This window comes from Leucoraja erinacea, chromosome 26 (assembly GCF_028641065.1).
Source record: "Leucoraja erinacea ecotype New England chromosome 26, Leri_hhj_1, whole genome shotgun sequence".
Taxonomy (NCBI): domain Eukaryota; kingdom Metazoa; phylum Chordata; class Chondrichthyes; order Rajiformes; family Rajidae; genus Leucoraja; species Leucoraja erinaceus.
The window spans coordinates 12972314-12992755 of NC_073402.1; the positions used below are offsets into that span (position 1 = coordinate 12972314).

Consider the following 20442-nt stretch of genomic DNA (forward strand, 5'->3'; position numbering starts at 1 on the left):
CTCACTATTTATATTTTTGCTCTGTTCCGAGGCTGCAGTTCATGTTAATGGGATAATTTCTGTGGACTTTTTTTCGGCAGACCCTGATATTCAAGAACGGAGCAGGTTGCAAACCAGACAAGCGTGGGAGAGTAAAAGTCGATAATCACAGTGGGGAGAAGTGAGAGGCCATTTTGGTGGGAGGGATGCCATGTGCATCTTTGAGGCACATGGTAATTTAGGGACACTCAGATATAGAATTAGGAAGATAAAGAAAATGAATATGTGGCTGGATAGACATTGCAAGATGGAGGACTTTAGACTACTGAGTCGTTGGGACTCTGGGATAGATATGCCAAGTTCATTGGACAGTTCACATCTCATGTCGATACAGACTGATACACAGGATTATTCAAAATAGTTGAGCTGGGGTATGGGAACCTGCAATAAAAATCAGGAGAGAGAGAAATAAATCCAAAAGTAAAAAATAAAAATGTTGCAAGCAAAATCTGCATGCAATCCAACTGTTCACAATCCGTATCAACAATTTAGATGGGGGAATCAGATGTAACATTTCCACATTTCCACATAACATAAAACTTAGTGGGAATATTAGATGTGATGAGAACACAACAAGGATTCTAGGAGATAGACATAAGCCATGTGGGTGATTAACAGCATGGCAGATGGAGTACAATGTTACAATGCGGAAAAGATGTGAAGTTATCAGTTTTCATAGAAAAAACAGAAATGCTATATATTTTGTAAATGGTAAGAGTTTGGTTAGTTTTGATGCTCAAGGGGACTTGGATGGTCTTGTACACAAGTCATTGAAAACTAACAGGTTGCTGCAGCTTCTAATTCAGTTGGCAAATGGTACATGGACATTATTCAAGAGATTTTGTGTTCAGGTGTAATAATGTCTTCTTCATTTATATCAAACTACTTCCACAACGCTGTGTGAAATGTTGGCCTCTGTTCATAAAGAAGGATATAGGTGAGGACCAGTAGTGTAGCTTCACCACAAAAGCTCCAGGAATGGTGGCTCTGTCACATGAGTGGTAATTGAGTAAGCCAGGCTGATGTTCAAAGATTGCAAGGTGATTATAATTGAATCACACAAATTCATAAAGGGAGGATTTTCTAGAGGATTGTGGAGACTTCATTGCTGACCATGGATGAGTGGCCTGGTTTTGTGCAACATATCCCATGTACATTGATAGACATGGTTTTATGCCTTGTTTAGTTTATTACTAAACTATACTCCACACCTGGATTATTGTGTGCAGTTTTGGTCTCCCAATTTGAGGAAGGACATTCATGCTATTGAGGGAGTGCAGTGTAGGTTCACCAGGTTATTTCCCGATATGGCGGGACTATCGTATGCCAAGAGTATGGAGCGGCTGGGCTTGTATACTCTGGAATTTAGAAGGATGAGAAGGGATCTTATTGAAACATATAAGATTAATAAGGGTTTGGACAAACTAGAGGCAGGAAACATGTTCTCGATGTTGGGGGAGTCCAGAACCAGGGGCAACAGTTTAAGAATAAGGGGTAAGGCATCAAGAACGGAGATAAGGAAAAATGTTTTGACACAGAGCGTTGTGAGTCTGTGGAATTTTCTGCCTCAGAGGGTGGTGGAGTTTGGTTCTCGGGATGCTTTCAAGAGAAGCTGGACAGAGCTCTTAAAGATAGAGGAGTTAAGGAAAAAGGGGAGAAGACAGGAACGGGGTATTGATTGTGGATGATCAGCCATGATCATATTGAATGACGGTGCTGGCTCGAAGGGGCAAATGGCCTACTCCTGCACCTATTGTCAATTAGAGATGCAGCACAAAAACAGGCCCTTCTGCCCACTGAGTTTGCCCTGACCAGCTATCCCCACAATTTAATACTATCCTAGACACACTAGGGACAATTTACACTTATACCAAGTCATTTAACCTACAAACCTGTACATCTTTGGAGTGTGGGAGGAAACCGAAGATATCGGAGAAAACCCAAGCGGTCACAGGGAGAACGTAAAAATATCATACAGACAGCACCCAGAGTCAGAATGGAACCTGGGTGTTGGCTGCGGCAAGCGCCGTTAGGCAGCAATACCGCTGAGTTACCGTGTGCCGCACTTGGTTGTACATGGAAAGTTCAAGTGATCAAGGTAAAAATGGGAAAGTTTCTGATCACTTCAGATCATCTCTTTTGGATGAGGGATAAGGCAATAGAGGGATGGATCGATGCTACAGCTGTTGCCACGTTGAGAAACAACATATAAGAAGGAGACTCGGATGTAATAGTTGCTACTCTTTACATGTTCAATTAAGAGGCTGAAGAAGGGTCTTGACCCGAAACATCGCCTATTTCCTTCGCTCCATAGATGCTGCCTCACACGCTGAGTTTCTCCAACATTTTTGTCTACCTTCGATTTATCCAGCATCTGCAGTTCCTTCTTAAACATGTTAAATTAATGTGATTCTTCCCATATTGCATGGGCCAAATTTGCCCTTGGATAAAATAACTTAATTTGCTGGAGAATTCAATAGCATGCCATTTTAAAAAGATATGTATAATATTTGCATTAAATAAGGTTAAAAAGTTAAATGTCACTGAAAGAGCACTACATCAGAGAAGTATGTGTCAATGCCAAATCTGTAATTGATGTTTCTTCTAAAAAAAGAATCCATACAGTAGTCTGAATACAAAATTGCAGCGCTTGACAATAACATTTTTATTTTCCGTATTGGAGGATTTCTCAGGCCTTGGTGAATTGCAGTTGAACAATTTTGTAATTTCCTTAAATTCTCCTTGCCAAGTGTCAGGCTGGCTATTATGGCAGATTGCCACAGTTACTATAAGTAACATTCACCTTGGCAGCCTCTCAAAGTTGAAATCATCAAATGTGCTGCTTGCTTTGTATGTGATTAGGACACAGCACACGGTGCCTTTTCCTGCCTCTTCACTGATGTGGCTGATAGTGGCTCTCTTGCAAGAAATTGATCTAACAGATCCATGGTAGTCTGCTCACTTTATACTTACAAATAACACTGAATAATGCTTATTATCCCTGGTCAATTCGTCCCTTTCCACCCTTTCCACCCCCTCTCCGGGCACTTTCCCTTGCAACTGCAAGAAATGCTACACTTGTCGCTTTACCTCCCCCCCCCCCGACTCCATTCAAGGACCCAAGCAGTCTTTCCAGGTGAGGCAGAGGTTCACCTGCACCTCCTCCAACCTCATCTATTGCATCCGCTGCTCTAGATGTCAGCTGCTCTACATCGGTGAGACCAAACGTAGGCTTGGCGATCGCTTCGTTCAACTCCTCCGCTCGGTTCGCATTAACCAACCTGATCTCCCGGTGGCTCAGAATTTCAACTCCCCCTCCCATTCCGAATCTGACCTTTCTGTCCTCGGCCTCCTCCATGGCCAGAGTGAGGACCACCGTAAATTGGAGGAGCATCACCTCATATTTCGCTTGGGCAGTTTGCTCCCCAGCGGTATGAACATTGACTTCTCTAATTTCAGATAGTCCTTACTTTCTCCTCCCCTTCTCAGCTCTCCCTCAGCCCACTGGCTTCCTCCCTTCCTTTCTTCTTCCCGCCACCCCACCCCCCCACCCTCACATCAGCGTGAAGAAGGGTTTCGGCCCGAAACTTTGCCTATTTCCTTCGCTCCATAGACGCTGACTCACGCGCTGAGTTTCTCCTGCATTTTTGTCTACCACTGAATAATGCTTCTCAGCCCATTGTGTTCATGCTGCCTCCCAGGACACCGATCCCATTTGTTCCACTCCCCTTATCTCCCAGTACCCCTGCAACTGACATCCATACCTGCCCTTTGATAATTTCTTCCATTAATCTGTGCTAAGCAATTCTTTAAATTAACAACTTAACCTGTCTTTAGAGTTTAGAGGTACAGTGTGGAAACAGGCCCTTTGGCCCACCGACCCAGGGATCCCAGCACATCTACAAATTTACCAGGCAGAGCAGAGGGGCCGTGGTTTGTGATGAGATGATTGAACCCAAGGAGACTATTGCAACCAGCCTTTTCCAGGCGTAGAGAGGTTAACCCAAGCATTACATCCATTTGTTGGAAACTGAGTATGTGCACACATCCAAGCAGATATTTGTGCTGTTGCCTCATGGCTCAAGCGATGTGGGTTCAATCTGATCCCTGGTGTATCCTGTGTAGATTAGCACTTTCATTGTCTGTGTACTAAAAATGCACTATTTGATAGATTAATTGACTGTTCTAAATTATTTACATTACTATAATATAATTATGTATAATATAAAGTTAATACTTATATAAGCTGGTAGGCGCAGTGGCACAGCGGTAGAGTTGCTGTCTTACACCGCTTACAGCTTCGATCCTGAATACGGGTGCTTGTATGTACGGTGTTTGTACATTCTCCCGTGACCTGCGTTAGTTTTCTCTGAAAATTTCAGTTTCCTCGCACACTCCAAAGACGTACAGGTTTGTGGGTTAATTGGCTTGCTATAAATGTTTTAAAAATGTCCCTAGCGTAGGAGAGTGTTAATTTGCTGGGGTCGCTGGTCAGCGCGGACTTAGTGCGCCGAAGGGTCTGTTTCCACTCTGTATCTCTTAAACTAAAATAATATAATTACATTCTATTGCATGAGATTTATGTAAATATAGTTTATATGAATCATAAATGTCTAAATATTTTATAATGTATATTTATTTACATTTATTTATACATGTGTGGGTGCCAGGCAAATTGGAGATATGTGAGAGAGAAGAGTTACAGAGAATAAGTGGTGAATTGGGACTGATGGGTTTCTCTGCGAGCTGGATTAGACACAGCTTGCCAAATGGCCTCCTCTTATGTTGGAAATAAATAAACAGACTAACAACATGCATCTCTGTGGGCTCTTATGAGAAATGGCCAACTGTGCCAGCAAAAAATGCAATTGTTCTTTAGAATTGAAGCAAGGAGTTAAAACAATTCATGGGCAAAGAATCAAAAAGCAATGAAAATCTATAATGGCATTGGCATGATTTGTCTATCAAGCCTAGAGAAAGAAATCATGTAGTAATCCCTTAATAACTTGAATCTGTAAAAAATGATTTGATTGAATTAGAATTGCATCTCCTCCAGGGAAGAATGAGAAATCAGTAATAGAAACTGATTGGTCGTGTGTGGCTTGATGGAATGGGAAAATTAAGGCCGGGCATATCTGGGTTGATGCATGATTTGAGAACAGAAATAATCTGAGCACATAGATGTAACTGTTGTAAATTCATATATTTCACCATTATTTCAATATTTCCATCATCAATTCCAGTGTCCACACTTAATAGGAACAGCTTTATTGAGATATTTACCTCCATTACCACTTGAGAAGATGCTAATATTTTTCAACATGAGCTATCAAGCTGTCAGTTTCCTGCTACACCTTGATGAAGGAAACAAGGGACAGTTTTGAAATTTGATTTTAAATGTGTGCAGAATTGAGAAGAATAAACTCAATCCTCAGTGTGTGATTCAGACTCACCGATCAAATGTAGAGGGTTCCTAGACATTCGTGTTTTTCAGGATGGAGTTGGAGATTGGATTCCTGGAATGGGAAAGTAAATGGTAAAATCAGACTGAATCATGTGATCAGGTGGTGTAACGGTATAGTTGCTGCCTAACAGCGCTAGGGACCCTGGTTTGATCCTGACTTTGGGTGCTTGTTTGTACGGAGTTTGTACATTCTCCCCATGACCTGCATTGGTTTTCTTTGAGTTCTTTGGTTTCCTCCCATATGAGAAAAACGTACAGGTTTGTACGTTAATTGGCTTGGTATAAATGTATAAATGTAAATTTGTCCCTAGCATGTGTGGGATAATGTTAATGTGCAGAGATTGCTGGTCGGTGCGGATTTGGTAGGCGAAAGGGCTTGTTTCCACACTGTACCTCGAAACTAAACTAAACAAAAAAAAAGTAAAGAGCAACTCCCTGGGCCTGATTCCCATTGCTGGCTTTCAAAATACTCTCTCAGAGACTACCTTAGATGCAGCTGCTTCAATCCAAAATATTGGATGGGAATGAATTTATCCCATGTGCAAAAGATGCACGTTGTACTTAATGTCCCAATGTGCTCCATTGAATATCTGGATTGACGCAATTCAGTCAGAAAATAATGGCAATTTGATTCCACTTGTAAAATAAGTTATATGTAGTTTATACAATAGAGTAACACAGTCCCAGTCGATGTGCTTTCTAGGCGATTGCCTGAATACATTGGCCCTCATTGACTCTCTGCCATTGCATCTTCAGGAGCAGTGTGCTCTTTTACTTTTCTCTATATTCAACATATATAAGATTTAATAATCCGTTTCAATGCTGTATCTCTCATTCACTCTACAATCATTCAAGGAAGAAAGGAATGGAAAAGAATATTGATGGTGTGAACAGTATCTCTCACTTTGAGACATTTTGGAGCAAACACACCAGAGGGCAGAATGGCCTGTTCCTGTGCTGTAAATCTTTGTGAAATTAATTTTCTCCATTTGCCTCTGCTTATCCACTTTCCTTCCACATTTCACTTCTCCTTTTCTCCTTCTCTCTTCTTCTCCTCCTGTTCAATTATTAACATTGTCCTGTCCGCCCTGTTACCTCCTCGCCCCAATTTTCCCTGTTTTATTCCCTATCCTCAATTAGCCCTTTATAACCCAAAGATTGCAGTTGGTCTTAATCCTTTGTGTAAACCTGACAAATTACTCTTGCCTTTTTTAATATTAAATATAATCTCAAAGCTATTGTGGAGTGACAATATTAAAATTAAATGATCCGGAGGGAAGAATGAATGACATTCTGTGAATGGAATTATAATAGAGATAGCTTTTCTCTCGATACAAAGTGCTCGAGCATCTTCATCAGTATGGTGACCAAGTGGAAGAACTTAATAATGGGAAACTAAATTGTAATGAAATGTTATGAAATTCAAGTAAGAAAAGAAGAAATTGTAATGGAAACAGCATGAATAATTCAATACCACGCAGAAAATGAGCTGACTGTACATGGCAGAAGAAATTGCCCAGAGATTCAGCTGAAGTTGTCCAGTTTTGCAGATTAACAGTCCTTAAATTGGAAGTGCAAAAAGACAAGATGCATAAGAACATTCATTTATTTGAAACAACTGGTATCTGGGGATAAGTTCCATTGATGTATGTCTTTGGAGGGTTTCATAAACACATAAGCTTGGGGTTGATGGAAGTGGAGTATACCTGTGGTTTATTCTTGGCATTTGACAACAAATGTTATTTTACAGTGGTGGTTGAATGTAAAATCAAGAATAAATTGGCAGAAACAGGATTGAGTTAGTGGACTTTGAATAATCCTAAATTTTGAGACTTAGATGAATTTTAAATTAGGCAACAACACATCCTCCACACTAATTCTCATCACCGGTGCCCCATGAGCATGTGTTCCCAGTCCCCTATGATAATCTCTATACACTCACAATAATGCAGCCAAATTCTGCTCCATCTCCCTGTACAAGTTTGCAGATGACACCACCATGGTGGGCCGAATCTTGAATGATGAAAGGCCAAGTACAAACCTCAGCAGGTGCACCATAGAAAACATACTGTTGGGTTACATCACAGATTCAATTGGGAACAATTCTGCCCAAGACCGCAGGAAATTGCAGTGGTTGTGGATGTAGCTCAGTCTAACACACAGACCAAGCACCCAACCATTGGGTCCATCTGCACTTCCCGCTTCCCGTACACACCGAAGAAGATGCAATGGAATTGCGTTGTACAGTTGTTGTGCAATGTCAATAAATGTATTCAATTCAATTCTATTCTATACCTAGAGAAATCAGCCAACATAATCAAGGACTATCGTTAATGAAGGTAGATACATCTCCAGGGCCTGATCAGATATATCTGAGGACATTGTGGGAAACTAGAGAGGAAATTGCGGGAGCCCTGATTGAAATTTACAAGTTGTCTTTAAATACAGCAGAGCTGCTCTGGAAAATTAGAATGCATGGGATCCAAGGAGATAGCTGAATGGATAGAAAATTGGCTTAAAGGAAGGATGCTGAGGGTGATGGTGGAAGGTTGCTTCTCGGACTGGAGGCCTGTGACAAATGGTGCACCTCAAGGTTCAGTGCTGGGCCCATTACTGTTTGTCATCTGCATCAATGATTTGCATGAGAACATACATGGTAAGATTAGCAAGTTTGTTGATGATACAAAAGTGGGTGGTTTTGCAGATAGTGAAGATGGTTGTGAAAAATTGCAGCAGGATCTTGATCGATTGGCTAGGTGGGTGGAGGAATGGCTGATGGAATTTAATACAGGGAAATGTGAGGTGTTGCATTTTGGAAAGTCTAACATGGGTAGGACCTACACAGTAGGGCTCTTGGGAGTGTTGTAGAGCAGAGGGATCTGGGAGATCAGGTGCATGGTTCCTTGAAGGTCGAGTTGCAGGTCGGTAAGGTGGTCAAAAAGGATTTTGGCACATTGGCCTTCATCAGTCAAGAGTATTGAGTATGGTAGTTGTGAGATCATGTTGCAGTTGTATAAGATGTTGGTGAGACTGCATTGAAAATTAGGCCAAACTGAAACATACTGGTGATAAAGACTGGACAGGCTGGGGGTTTCTTTGGGGGGGGGGGTGGAAAAAGCTGAGGCTGGCTCAGACTGACGTTTACACAATTATGAGGGGCATATGTAGCAGCACAGTGAGAAATATTTTCCCTCTGTTGAAGTATGTATTACCAGGCACCATACATTTAGAGTAAATGATTTGTAGATGTAAGAAAATGCAGATGCTGAAATCATTTTGTAAGACACACTGTGTTGGACTAATTCAGTGGATCAGACAGCGTAGAACCTGAATAGTTGATGTTTTGGGTCGGGACCCCTCTTCAGAAATGATTTAGGTGGTCTTTGAGGATGAACTTCTTTCATCTGAATGGCTGTTGAAGCCTGGAATACGCTGCCTGAGGGGCTGTTGGGGCCAGGTACTTACAGCACACAGCATTTAAGAACTATTCAGATGGGCACTTGAAACATGATGACATAGAAGCCTGTGGGCCAAGTGTTGAAGTTATGACTCTATGACTCTAAGTGTTAGAAAGTAAGATCAGCATGGATAGGTACTTGATAATTAATAGGCAAAGTGGGTCATATGGCCTTTTTGTATGCTGTATCATTTCTATGACTCTGTGACTTAGGTTTTGTTTTAATTTTACCAGGACCAAGCTGGGATTGTGACCTGTGATCCTAAAGTAAAAGTAGCTTAATTATTTAATTTGGTAATATTAAATGGGGAACATTAACTGGCTGGGGAAGGCAGAGATGCCTCACTAACCCTCAAGCTGCCTTCATCGCAGTTTGAGGCCTCTTCAAATAGCTTGCTATAAGATAACCACAAATTTCACTGTACCAATTGGTGCATGTGACAATAAATCTCTTGTCTCTTGACTCTTGTTTAGATACAAAAAGCTGGAGTAACTCAGCTGGACAGGCAGCATCTCTGGAGAGAAGGAATTGGTGACCTATTTCGGTCGAGACCCATCTTCAGACTAGTCGGGGAAAGGGAAACGAGATATAGATGATGATGTGGAGAGATAAAGAGAGAGATGCAAAAAGTAATGGTGATAAAGGAAACATGCCATTGTTAGCTGTTTGTTGAGTGAAAACAGGAAGCTAGTGCGACTTGGATAGGGAAGGGATGGAGAGAGAGGGGACTCTGTCCGGGGTTACCGGAGATGCTGCCTGTCCCGCTGAGTTCCTCCAGCTTTTTGTGTCTATCTTCAGTTTAAACCAGCATCTGCAGTTCCTTCCGACACAATAAGATATTGATTTTAATTAGATTATTGTCATATATACTGGGTTGCAATGAAATTACTTGTTCACATGCAGCTCCCAGAATAAACAGCATATTGTAATGATAGATACAATAATAACTAAAACAACTGAAGCAGAACAGCAGAATGGTGCAAAGATTGGAGTGCGATCCGAAATGGTACAAATAATAACAAATACTTAAGTACAATAATGTAAAAACCGAGTGAGATAGTAATGTGAGTTAGAGCAGCACCTCTAACAAATGGGGTGTGAAAGAGATGATTAATTCAGGACTCTGATGGCCATGTGGAAGCAGTTGTTCTTAAATCTGATTTCTGAGCTCTCAGGTTCCTGTACCCTCTCTGAGAATGGAGAAGACAGAAAAGAGAGTGGCCTGTCCTTGTCGATACTTTCAGCCCTGCTGGTGTAACCCACCGTGAAGATGAACTGCATGGAAGGAAATAACAAACCCGTCTGTGTTCACCATGCACTGCAGATTTAGGCAGTTAATTTAGGCAGAGCAGTGGCTATACGGGGCTGACATGCAACCCATCAATACATATTCTTTAGCATTCCATAGAGGTTCAAGAGAATCCACAAGGACTGCCGATTCTTCTCAGACACCAAAGGAAGCAATTACCCTGATCCCCTTTCTTGATCATCCATCAGTGTCACAAGATCAGGTGAGGTTCAGATTCAGATTCAGATTCAATTTTAATTGTCATTGTCAGTGTACAGTACAGAGACAACGAAATGCATTTAGCATCTCCCTGGAAGAGCGACATAGCAAATGATTTGAATAAATAATAATAAGTGTCCGAGGGGGGTGGTGATTGGCAGTCACCAAGGTACGTTGTTGAGTAGAGTGACAGCCGCCATGAAGAAGCTGTTCCTCGACCTGCTGGTTCGGCAACGGAGAGACCTGTAGCGCCTCCCGGATGGTAGGAGGGTAAACAGTCCATGGTTGGGGTGAGAGCAGTCCTTGGCGATGCTGAGCGCCCTCCGCAGACAACGCTTGCTTTGGACAGACTCAATGGAGGGGAGCGAGGAACCGGTGATGCGTTGGGCAATTTTCACCACCCTCTGCAATGCCTTCCGGTCGGAGACAGAGCAGTTGCCATACCATACTGTGATGCAGTTGGTAAGGATGCTCTCGATGGTGCAGCGGTAGAAGTTCACCAGGATCTGAGGAGACAGATGGACCTTCTTCAGTCTCCTCAGGAAGAAGAGACGCTGGTGAGCCTTCTTGATCAGAGTTGAGGTATTATGGGTCCAAGAGAGGTCATCGGAGAACCTCCCAGAACCTCCCAGGAACCTGAAGCTAGAAACACGTTCCACCTCCGTCCCGTTAATGTGGATGGGGGTGTGCGTGCCACCTCTGGACTTCCTGAAGTCTACAATGAGCTCCTTGGTCTTCTTGGAGTTAAGGGCCAGGTTGTTGTCAGCGCACCATGCTGCTAAGTGCTGGACCTCCTCCCTGTAGGCCAACTCATCGTTGTTGCTGATGAGGCCAATCACCGTTGTATCATCTGCATACTTGGTTGCTGGTGATGTGGATGCCAAGTAACTTGAAACTATAGACCATCACTGCAGTAGCTCCCTTGATAAGAACAGGGTTATGTTCACCCAGAGGCTTCCATAGGTCAACAACCAATTCTTTTGTCTTGTGATGTTACGGGCTCGTTTGTTGTCCTTGTGCTACAACTCAAGACTCCCAGTCTTTTTCCTGTACTTTGTCTCATCTTTGTTGTCGATGTGGCCGACAACAGTAGTATCTTTGGCAAAGACAAAGATCATTTTGGAGCTTGAGTCGGCATTGCACTTGGCACACAGTCATGAGTTTACAGATAGTTCTGCAATTATATATTGCCGTTCCTTAAAAATGAGATACAAGAAAAATCACAATATATAAACAACTGAGTGAATGGTGAAAACTGTGCAATGGGCTAGAGTGTTTCTGACTTGCAAAAGTAAAGTCATTTTTCTCACATTTTCAAAAAAAAATCTTTTTAATAGCTACAAGTTTATTCTTGCTACTGCAAGCCAAACATATTGAAGACTGATTGTTTAAGAGAGTATCATAACACAGTGTCAATAGAAGTGTTTTGTGTTATTTTCACTGGTCACCAGCAGGGAAACAGATAGACTGTGTTTGAAAGAAAAAACATTGCTGCATGGATGTTACATAGAAACAGTTTATTTTCCCTAGTTTTCATTCAAACTTGTTTTTGAATGACAAATAAAAAATTTCAATTCAGGTTGCTTTTTATCTGCTTGTCAATTTTCAAAGTAACTTTGAAATGGGTCTCTCGTTCTTGATGGAAACCGCATTCTAACTAATCCGGTCCACATAAAACATAGTAACCCCGATTCATCAATTGTGTTACATCAAATTCGCATTGCAGCAGAACCACCTGCACAGGGAGTAGATGAGGGAACTGAGCCCATGACCCTGAGAAGCACCAGTGTTGGATGAGAGGGTGGAGAAAATGTTAGGATCTACTGAGGACTGCTTGACAGGAAGACCAAAAGCCAGTTGCAGATGAGCTTATTTGGTACGATGTTGATGGCTGAGCTGTCAATGAATGAAGCACTTGATATAGGTATCAAGGTGATCCAGAGCTGGATATGGTGCAAAGGAGATGGCATCCCTGTAGTCCTACTTTTCCTGTTTGTACATTGTAAGTGATCTAAAGTGTACAGGAGACCAGTATAGATGTGGGCCATAACCAATCGTTCATAGCATTTCATAATGGTAAATGTTAGTGACTGGATGGTAGTCATTGACACAGGTCATTTTACTTTTCTTGGGGACTGGAATAATGGAGCTCTATGATGGGCGGCACGGTGGCGCTGTGGTAGAGTTGATGCCCTACAGTGCTTGCAGCGCTGGAGCCCCGGGTTTGATTCCGACCATGGGTGCTGTCTGTACAGAGTTTGTATGTTCTCTCTTGACCTGCGTTGGTTTTCTCAGAGATCTTCAATTTCCTCCCAAACTCCAAAGAAATACAGGTATGCAGGCAAATTGGCTTGGTAAATGTAAATGTTGTCCCTAGTGTATGTAGGATAGTGTTAATGTGCAGGGATCATTGGTCAGCATGGACCCAATGGGCCGAAGGGCCTGTTTCCATGCTGTATCTCTAAACTAAACTAGACTACTTGCAGCACCCAGTAACAAGAACAATTGCGATTTACCTTCCCTTGACTTAGCTGTGGAAATCTTTTCACATAGAAAACAGATGAAATCATGTGCAAGCGTATATTTCATAATTTTCAGAATTTGCTGAATTCATTCCTTTATTTAGTTGGATGTAATGGAAGTATTTCAAACATCCCTCTCTATCAGATCTCCATTCCATTCTCCACAGAAAACATAAACAGACCAGTCATCTTCCCAAGACCTCAGAATCACTGGACTGCAATGTTCATGCTTCACTGATCAACAGACATAATTGCTCCTCTCCTCTGCTGCCAACACTGGACCAAGACCATTCCTATTGACTACAAACTAATTATAACAATTTTTTTTAAGACATTTTGTTTTTGATGTTCTGCACTGAAACAGCACCATCAAACACATAAGCACCACTATATTCATACACAAGGGAAAAATCTGGCAAAGGGCAGTTTCTTCAGAGTATCTGCCAAACTTTTGTGTTCATTAACTCAGGCCCATTATGCTAGGGCTTGAGTTTCTGAGGTAGTAAACTGTGAAACACCAGTTCCAGCAACTTGGAATGTTTATTTCATTTCAGCTCTTGCCATCAGTAAGTGCATAATTTGTGCTCGTTCCCGGAATCTTAATCTGATGCCGGGTGAAGTTTGATGAGTCCAATTATACTCCTTTGTGATTTCATTAAAGTAGGATTAAGCACATGGAAGAAAAATAAGTATGTAAGATTATTTTTAAGGGCATGTACTGTAATTGCAATGCATTTTTCTGGAAAGGACATCAAGACCAGACTTCAATGGATAAAAAGTGATAATCTATAATCTGATGTCTCAGGATAAACATTTTATAAGTGGTAAAGAATAAAGTGGTGAGACTCGGAATTTTGTCAACCTCAATTGAGTATAAATTATGGGAAGTCTTCGGATTTATTAAAGGAAGGCAGATTAATATCTGTACAGACTAAAAGCATTTTCAACTATTGAAACAATATCATTGAGGGTTAGTTAATACTTCACAGTCAGCTTCACAAATTGAAAATAGGGATACATGCTGGATACAGTTAAAAGGAATCAAGAGAGGATATTTGAAAATGTTTCGAAGATCGAACAGTAAAGATGTTAAGATCATAGGGATGACTTTTATTCGGACCATGAGGATAAACGTTTTATATGTGCACCATGCCTAATATTTTTAAAGTCTCCATAAAGGCAGAGATTGATGACAGGAAGTATTTCAACTCAATCTAATCATTCAATGGATGTTGGCTTCACAGGCTGAGCAAACCCCCTGATCCCTTTAGCCACAAAGGCCACATCTAACTCCCTCTTAAATATAGCCAATGAACTGGCCTCAATTACCTTCTGTGGCAGAGAGTTCCAGAGATTCACCACTCTCTGTGTGAAAAATGTTTTTCTCATCTCGGTCCTAAAGGATTTCCGCTTTATCCTTAAACTGTGACCCCTTGTCCTGGACTTCCCCAACATCCGGAATAATCTTTCTGCATCTAGCCTGCCCAACCCCTTAAGAATTTTGTAAGTCTCTATAAGATCCCCCCCTCAATCTTCTAAACTCTAGCGTGTACAAGCCGAGTCTATCCAGTCTTTCTTCATATGAAAGTCGTGCCATCCCGGGAATCAGTCTGGTGAACCTTCTCTGTACCCCATCTATGGCAAGAATATCTTTCCTCATCATTTACTTGGATATAAGTGATAGAATTGTAATGAAGTTAAGTGAATATTTGGCTGCCATGCGAGCAATTTGATAAATGGTGAAGCTATTGAGATGTGAGCAGTTTTGGACCCCATACCTGAGGAAGGAAGTGTTGGAGAGGGCCCAGAGGTAATGTTGCCAACTGTCCCGTATTAACTGGGACATCCTGTATTTTGGGCTAAATTGGTTTGTCCCGTACGGGACCACCCTTGTCCCGTATTTGGCTGCAGTAACTCGGGTTGAGGGGACTGACGGGTGAGAGCATGGCATCCTGCTCTGCCTCACCCGTCCCGACATAGTGCTGCAGCAGCAGCAGTGCCTCGCCCTTGGCCTCATCGGTCATCAGCACGGCCAGCTGTCCGACCTTCGGACCTTCGTTTACCGCCGACACTGCCACCCCCTCCTTCTCATGGCCAATCATTGGTTCATGAGTTGGACGGGGTGCCGGGCTTTGCGTGCGACATCACGCGGGCCAAAACTCCTCAGCTGGCCCGCCCGCTGGGCTTTGTGTGCAGTCCAGCACCCGGGCCAACTCATCATTCACCCGGCCACAGCCGATCCGGTCAACGAATTGCCGTCGGGAATTTGTCCCATATTCTGACCTATTATAAATAAACTTGCTTGCTTGCTTGCTTTTGTCTCTTATTTGGGAGTGAGAAAGTTGGCAACATTACCCAGAGGAGATTTGTGTGAATGATCCCGTGGGTGATGTGTTATTGTGTGCAGAGTGTTTGAAGGCTCGGGGCCTGTACTCGCTGGGGTTGAGAAGGATGAGTGGGATCTCATTGAAGCGTACCAAATAATAAAACAGCTGGATAGAGTGGAAACGGAGAGGGTGATTCTCGTAATGGGAGAGTCAAGGGCCAGAGGGAACAGCCTTAGAATTACAGGACATACCTTTAGAATGGAAATGAGGATGAATTTATTTAGCCAGATGATGGTGAATCTGTTGAATTCATTGCCACAGACGGGGTTGGAGGGCAAGTTATTGGATATTTTTATTGCTGAGATGGCGGTATCAAAGGTTATGGGAAGAAGGCAGGAGAAAGGGGTTGAGAGAAATAAATACATCAGCCATGAAAGAATGGCAGAGCAGACTCGATGGGCTGAATTGCCTAATTCTGCTCCAATTTGTTATGAACTCTTATGTTGGGAGCTTTGCATGTCTCTTTTGGTATGCTAAAATCTATGATGAAGATAATTCCAATGATATTTTATACTTTGCTGTTCAAACTCGGTGTTCAATGGGATAAATTGAAACAAGGAATACCAGATGGAATTTCATGTAGGAAAATGTCCCCCTAATTAGAGAGCAGGATACTTGTTTCATTTGTTCAAATATATTATCTCTTATTGGAGGAAGTGTACTTTCTGTTTTTAACATTACTATTTTTGTACATTTTCAGCATTCAGACACAATGAATGCCCCGATCCAGGAGTTCCAGTGAATGGGAGACGTTTTGGGGAAAGTCTTCAGCTGGGAAGCACTGTATCCTTTCTCTGTGAGGAAGGATTTCTCAAGACACATGGATCAGAAACTATCTCCTGTATCCTGAAAGATGGAAATGTGGTCTGGAACAATGCTGTACCACTATGTGAAGGTAATCTAGTTTAGGGACAATATGTTTAATAATCAGAAGAATGCAGTTCTGTGGGAATGTAGCCTGGATGAGTTATTTCTACTTTTGTTGGTATGATCTGAACTTTATAGTTAAATCATTTAATACTTATTTCAATAGAGGAAACATAGAATTGTTGTATAATTGTACTAAGATATAAAAATAAAATTCAGTCTGTTCATGCCTTTATGTACCAATTTTAACAAAAGGGTTCACTGAAAATAAAAGCTTTGTCTCAGTTAGTTTAAACCTTGGTGGAATATTTTCAACAGTGATTTTGTTGATGAGAGGTAAAGACATCAGTATTATTGGGAACATTCGGGTTTATTGTGTGTCAGGGGTTATGGGGAGAAGGCAGGAGAATGGGATTAGGAGGTAGAGATAGATCTGCCATGATTGAATGGTGGAGTTGACAATGGGTTGAATGACCTAATTTTGCTCCTATCACTTATGACCTTACTGATATGAATCCCTAAGAAAATCTCCTCACAGTTTGTGAAGTAGAGTGCAAAGAAATGCTATTATTGCTGTGATTTATAATGTCAACCATGAATTATATATTTTACCACTGGCACCATAATGCCTATTATTTTTAATAATTACTATTTTGGCCTCGTAGTTGCTTTTGGCCTGATGTAGGGATATTTATTTATAACAGTTGAGGTAAAATAAAACAATAATGTGTCCAAAGAGTGCAAACTTTTTTTTAATGGCTAAATCTACTTTTAACAGCAAAGAGCATGTCCGTACATCAGGGGGAATTGATTATTGGAGTGTTACTAACAGACAATTTTGATGAAATTGAGGATGTGTAAATAAGTGTGCATGGGTGCATGTGCTTTGACAAGAAGATTGAGTCAGAATAGTTATCTAAACTGTGCAAAGCGTAATGTTATTCAGTTAAAATTGTGCGGGTAACTTGAGACTGCATGCACACAAAATAAATGGCAACCTTGACACTGCTTGCTTCCTGTGGATAAACTGCAATGGATCTTTTTATAAGTTAAATTAATGCACTGAACAATATTAGGCAAATGAGATAAACACATTTCAAAGGAGCCCCCACTGTTCCTTTTGAGTTGAACAGCAGAAAATAAGTGTTCCATCCTTCACTGTAGGATTTATCTTTTTGCAAGCTTAGTAAACTTGAGATAATGAAAGTGTCGGATTACTTGTACTCATTGTAAGCATGCTTCATTTTTGCCAAGTAATAATTGCATCCTGTGAAGGAGACTTACACAAACTGAGTTCCATGGACTGGTCTAAATATAATCCTATCTCTCCATGTATGTGGGCTTTGGTTTGTAGGCATAGTTTTATTTTTACATGCCCTGAAAAGAATGACCATGAAGCTGATTTGAATTTAAAGACCCAAACGTGACCATTGTGTTAATTTGCTAAGGAACAACTAACTCAGCAAGATTCGAGTCTGTGATTAAATGTAGTCTGTCTGCACCTCCTTTTGGGTGGAGTGACTTAATAGCATTTATGTATCTCTATAACTAAACTTCAGTGGTCCAATGGTAGATATATTTGGAAGATATAGGCTGCAAAAAATTCCATGAGAGTTCAAGCAGGCATTTCTGTTCAATCTTTAGTGTGGCACATTGGCTCAATGGTAGAATTGCTGTCTTACAGCCCCAGAGACCTTGATTCAATCATGACCACGGTTCAATCATGTCTGTATAAAGTTTGTATGTTCTCCCTGTAACCGCATGGGTTTTCTCTGGGTGCTCTGGTTTCCTCCCACACTCTAAAGATGTGCTGGTTTGTAGGTTAAATGGCTGCAGTAAAATTGTCCCGAGTGTATAGGATAGTGCTGGTGTATGGGGACATCGCTGGTCGATGTGAATTCGGTGGGAACTGTTTCCACACTCTAAAGTCTAAAGTCTCAGAGATAGGGAAACTTTCAGAAATAATAATCAGAGATGGAACCATCAGCCATTTTTGCAAGTGTGGTTTCATTAGGAAATGGCAGCAAGGACTTGTTCGAGAAAACCATGCTTAAATCCCATTTTAATGTTTTGGTGATGTAACACAGATGGATTTATGAGGGTAAAGCAGCATGTAAGTATATGCATTTTCAAAAGATGCTTGATAAAGTACCAAATAGTAGACTTGTAATCAAAATCAGAGTTCATGGAACAAATAGATAGAAAATTGGCTCAGTGACATGAAACAGAGAATTTGGTGAATAGTTGTTTCTTAGATATGGGAGAATTGTACTGTGGAATTCCCTACAGTTCAGTAGCCAAACCACTGCATTACTTTACATTAATGTCTCAGGCATGGGTGTACAAAATGGTGCTGAGAAAAGAGAAAATAATATCCGTAGCACTAGGGGAAATGTTGGGTGAATGAAAGCAGATGAATTGCTCTTGGATATAGCTGGGACAGTAACAATGGGCCGAACAACATTAATTATCATATTAACATTTCACTAATTATGTGGCAAAATGGTCTGGTTTATTCAAATCTGTTTCATGAAGCATAGGTGATTGCCAAGTTAGTCAGTAAAAAGTAGCACTGTATATATTTAGGCATTTTGATTTGAAAATTATCTGGAAACGCACGACATCACAGACTGACAATGTTTCAAGAAGGCTGGTGTGAATGTGTATACTTAAAAAACACTCAATGGGGGTTCAATTGCTTTCAGTGAAATGTGCACATTTGTCTATGGATTTGAATTATCTGTCAGAGCTCACTTTCAGCTGAGAATTCATGTTTCAACATTGCTCATTGATTATTTCCATGCAAAATATTTCTACTATTTTTATTACTATGGTTTCTGAAGATTGTAAAACTCCAGATTATGTATTGTTATCAGAAAACAGCAAATGTGTGTTTTCCATTATCTATCTATTTGAAGGCCCTCATTTTGCATTAGTGTCAGTTGTTTTACCATTTATCTCCACTAAAGTATTGAAGCTAACAATAATTGCATGAAGTGGAAGATTGCTACATAACAGTCAGGGATATGCTGCAGACTCATTTGGAAATTGCCCAGTTAATTTAAAATTTATGTGAGCCATCTAAAGCTGAAACTACAAGAGACCATTAGGTCCATTGTATCCATTTTACTTAGGCTAATCCCACAATCAAGTTTCGGATTAGTTTATTGTCACGTGTACGAAGGTACAGTGAAAAGCGTGCTATCCAGGCAATGAAAAGACATTACAATTGAGCCATTTACAGTGTATTGAAACATGATAAGGGAATAATGTTTAGTGCAAGGTAAAGCCAGCAAAGTCCAATCAAGGATAGTCCGAGGGTCACGAATGAGGTTTAGTTTAGTTTAGTTTGGAGATACAGTGCGGAAACAGGCCCTTCGACCCACCGAGTCCATGCCGACCAACAATCCCCGCACATTAACACTACCCTACACAAACTAGGGACAATTTTGTTACTTTTATACCAATCCAATTAACCTACAAACCTGTATGTCTTTAGAGTGTGGGATGAAACCGAAGATTTCAGAGAAAACCCACGCAGGTCACGGAGAGAACGTACAAACTCTGCACAGACAAGCTCCTGTAGTCAGGATCGAACCTGGGTCTCTGGCACTGTAAGGCAGTAGCCCTACCACTATGCCACCGTGCCGTAGATAGTAGTTCAGGACTGCTCTCTGATCCATGGCTTTGAGATTATGGATAAACTTGCTTCGAACAAATTCAAACAAACACTGTTATCTTTTCACCTAAACCTGAAAATGAGAAAATAATCGGAATCTTACTAAGTGACTGAAATGGACCTCACATTGTCTCTATTTTCCCACAGCGCCGTGTGGAGGTCACCTGACTGCTCCAAGTGGAATGATATTATCTCCAGGTTGGCCAGGGTTTTACAAGGATTCTCTGAACTGTGTGTGGGTGATTGAAGCTGAACCAGGATACCCTATCAAAATAACCTTTGACAGGTGCTTTTTCCAGCTATTAACTATCAATCAGCCTTGAATGTATATTAATATGTGGTGCGGTAGTGGTTAAGTTATAAACTGTAATAATCCAAAGGATGTCCATGTCATATTTTGTGATATTTGGATTTTGGCTACACTCAACAGAGTGTGACATTTATTTAGTAGCTTTCTTTCCACTTTTTACCCTTGTCCTGTGTATTATGTTAAGAGAAAACAGTTAGCAAAAACGGTTC

The 20442-nt window shown here is 41.1% G+C and overlaps 1 protein-coding gene across 1 annotated transcript in view; it reads left to right on the forward strand.

The window, feature by feature from the left end:
• csmd2 (CUB and Sushi multiple domains 2) overlaps window positions 1-20442 on the forward strand; it is a 577487-nt gene that overhangs the window by 155891 nt on the left and 401154 nt on the right. The window contains 2 exon segments of the mRNA XM_055656152.1: window positions 16078-16272; window positions 20071-20209. Coding sequence (XP_055512127.1) covers window positions 16078-16272; window positions 20071-20209 — 334 coding nt within the window.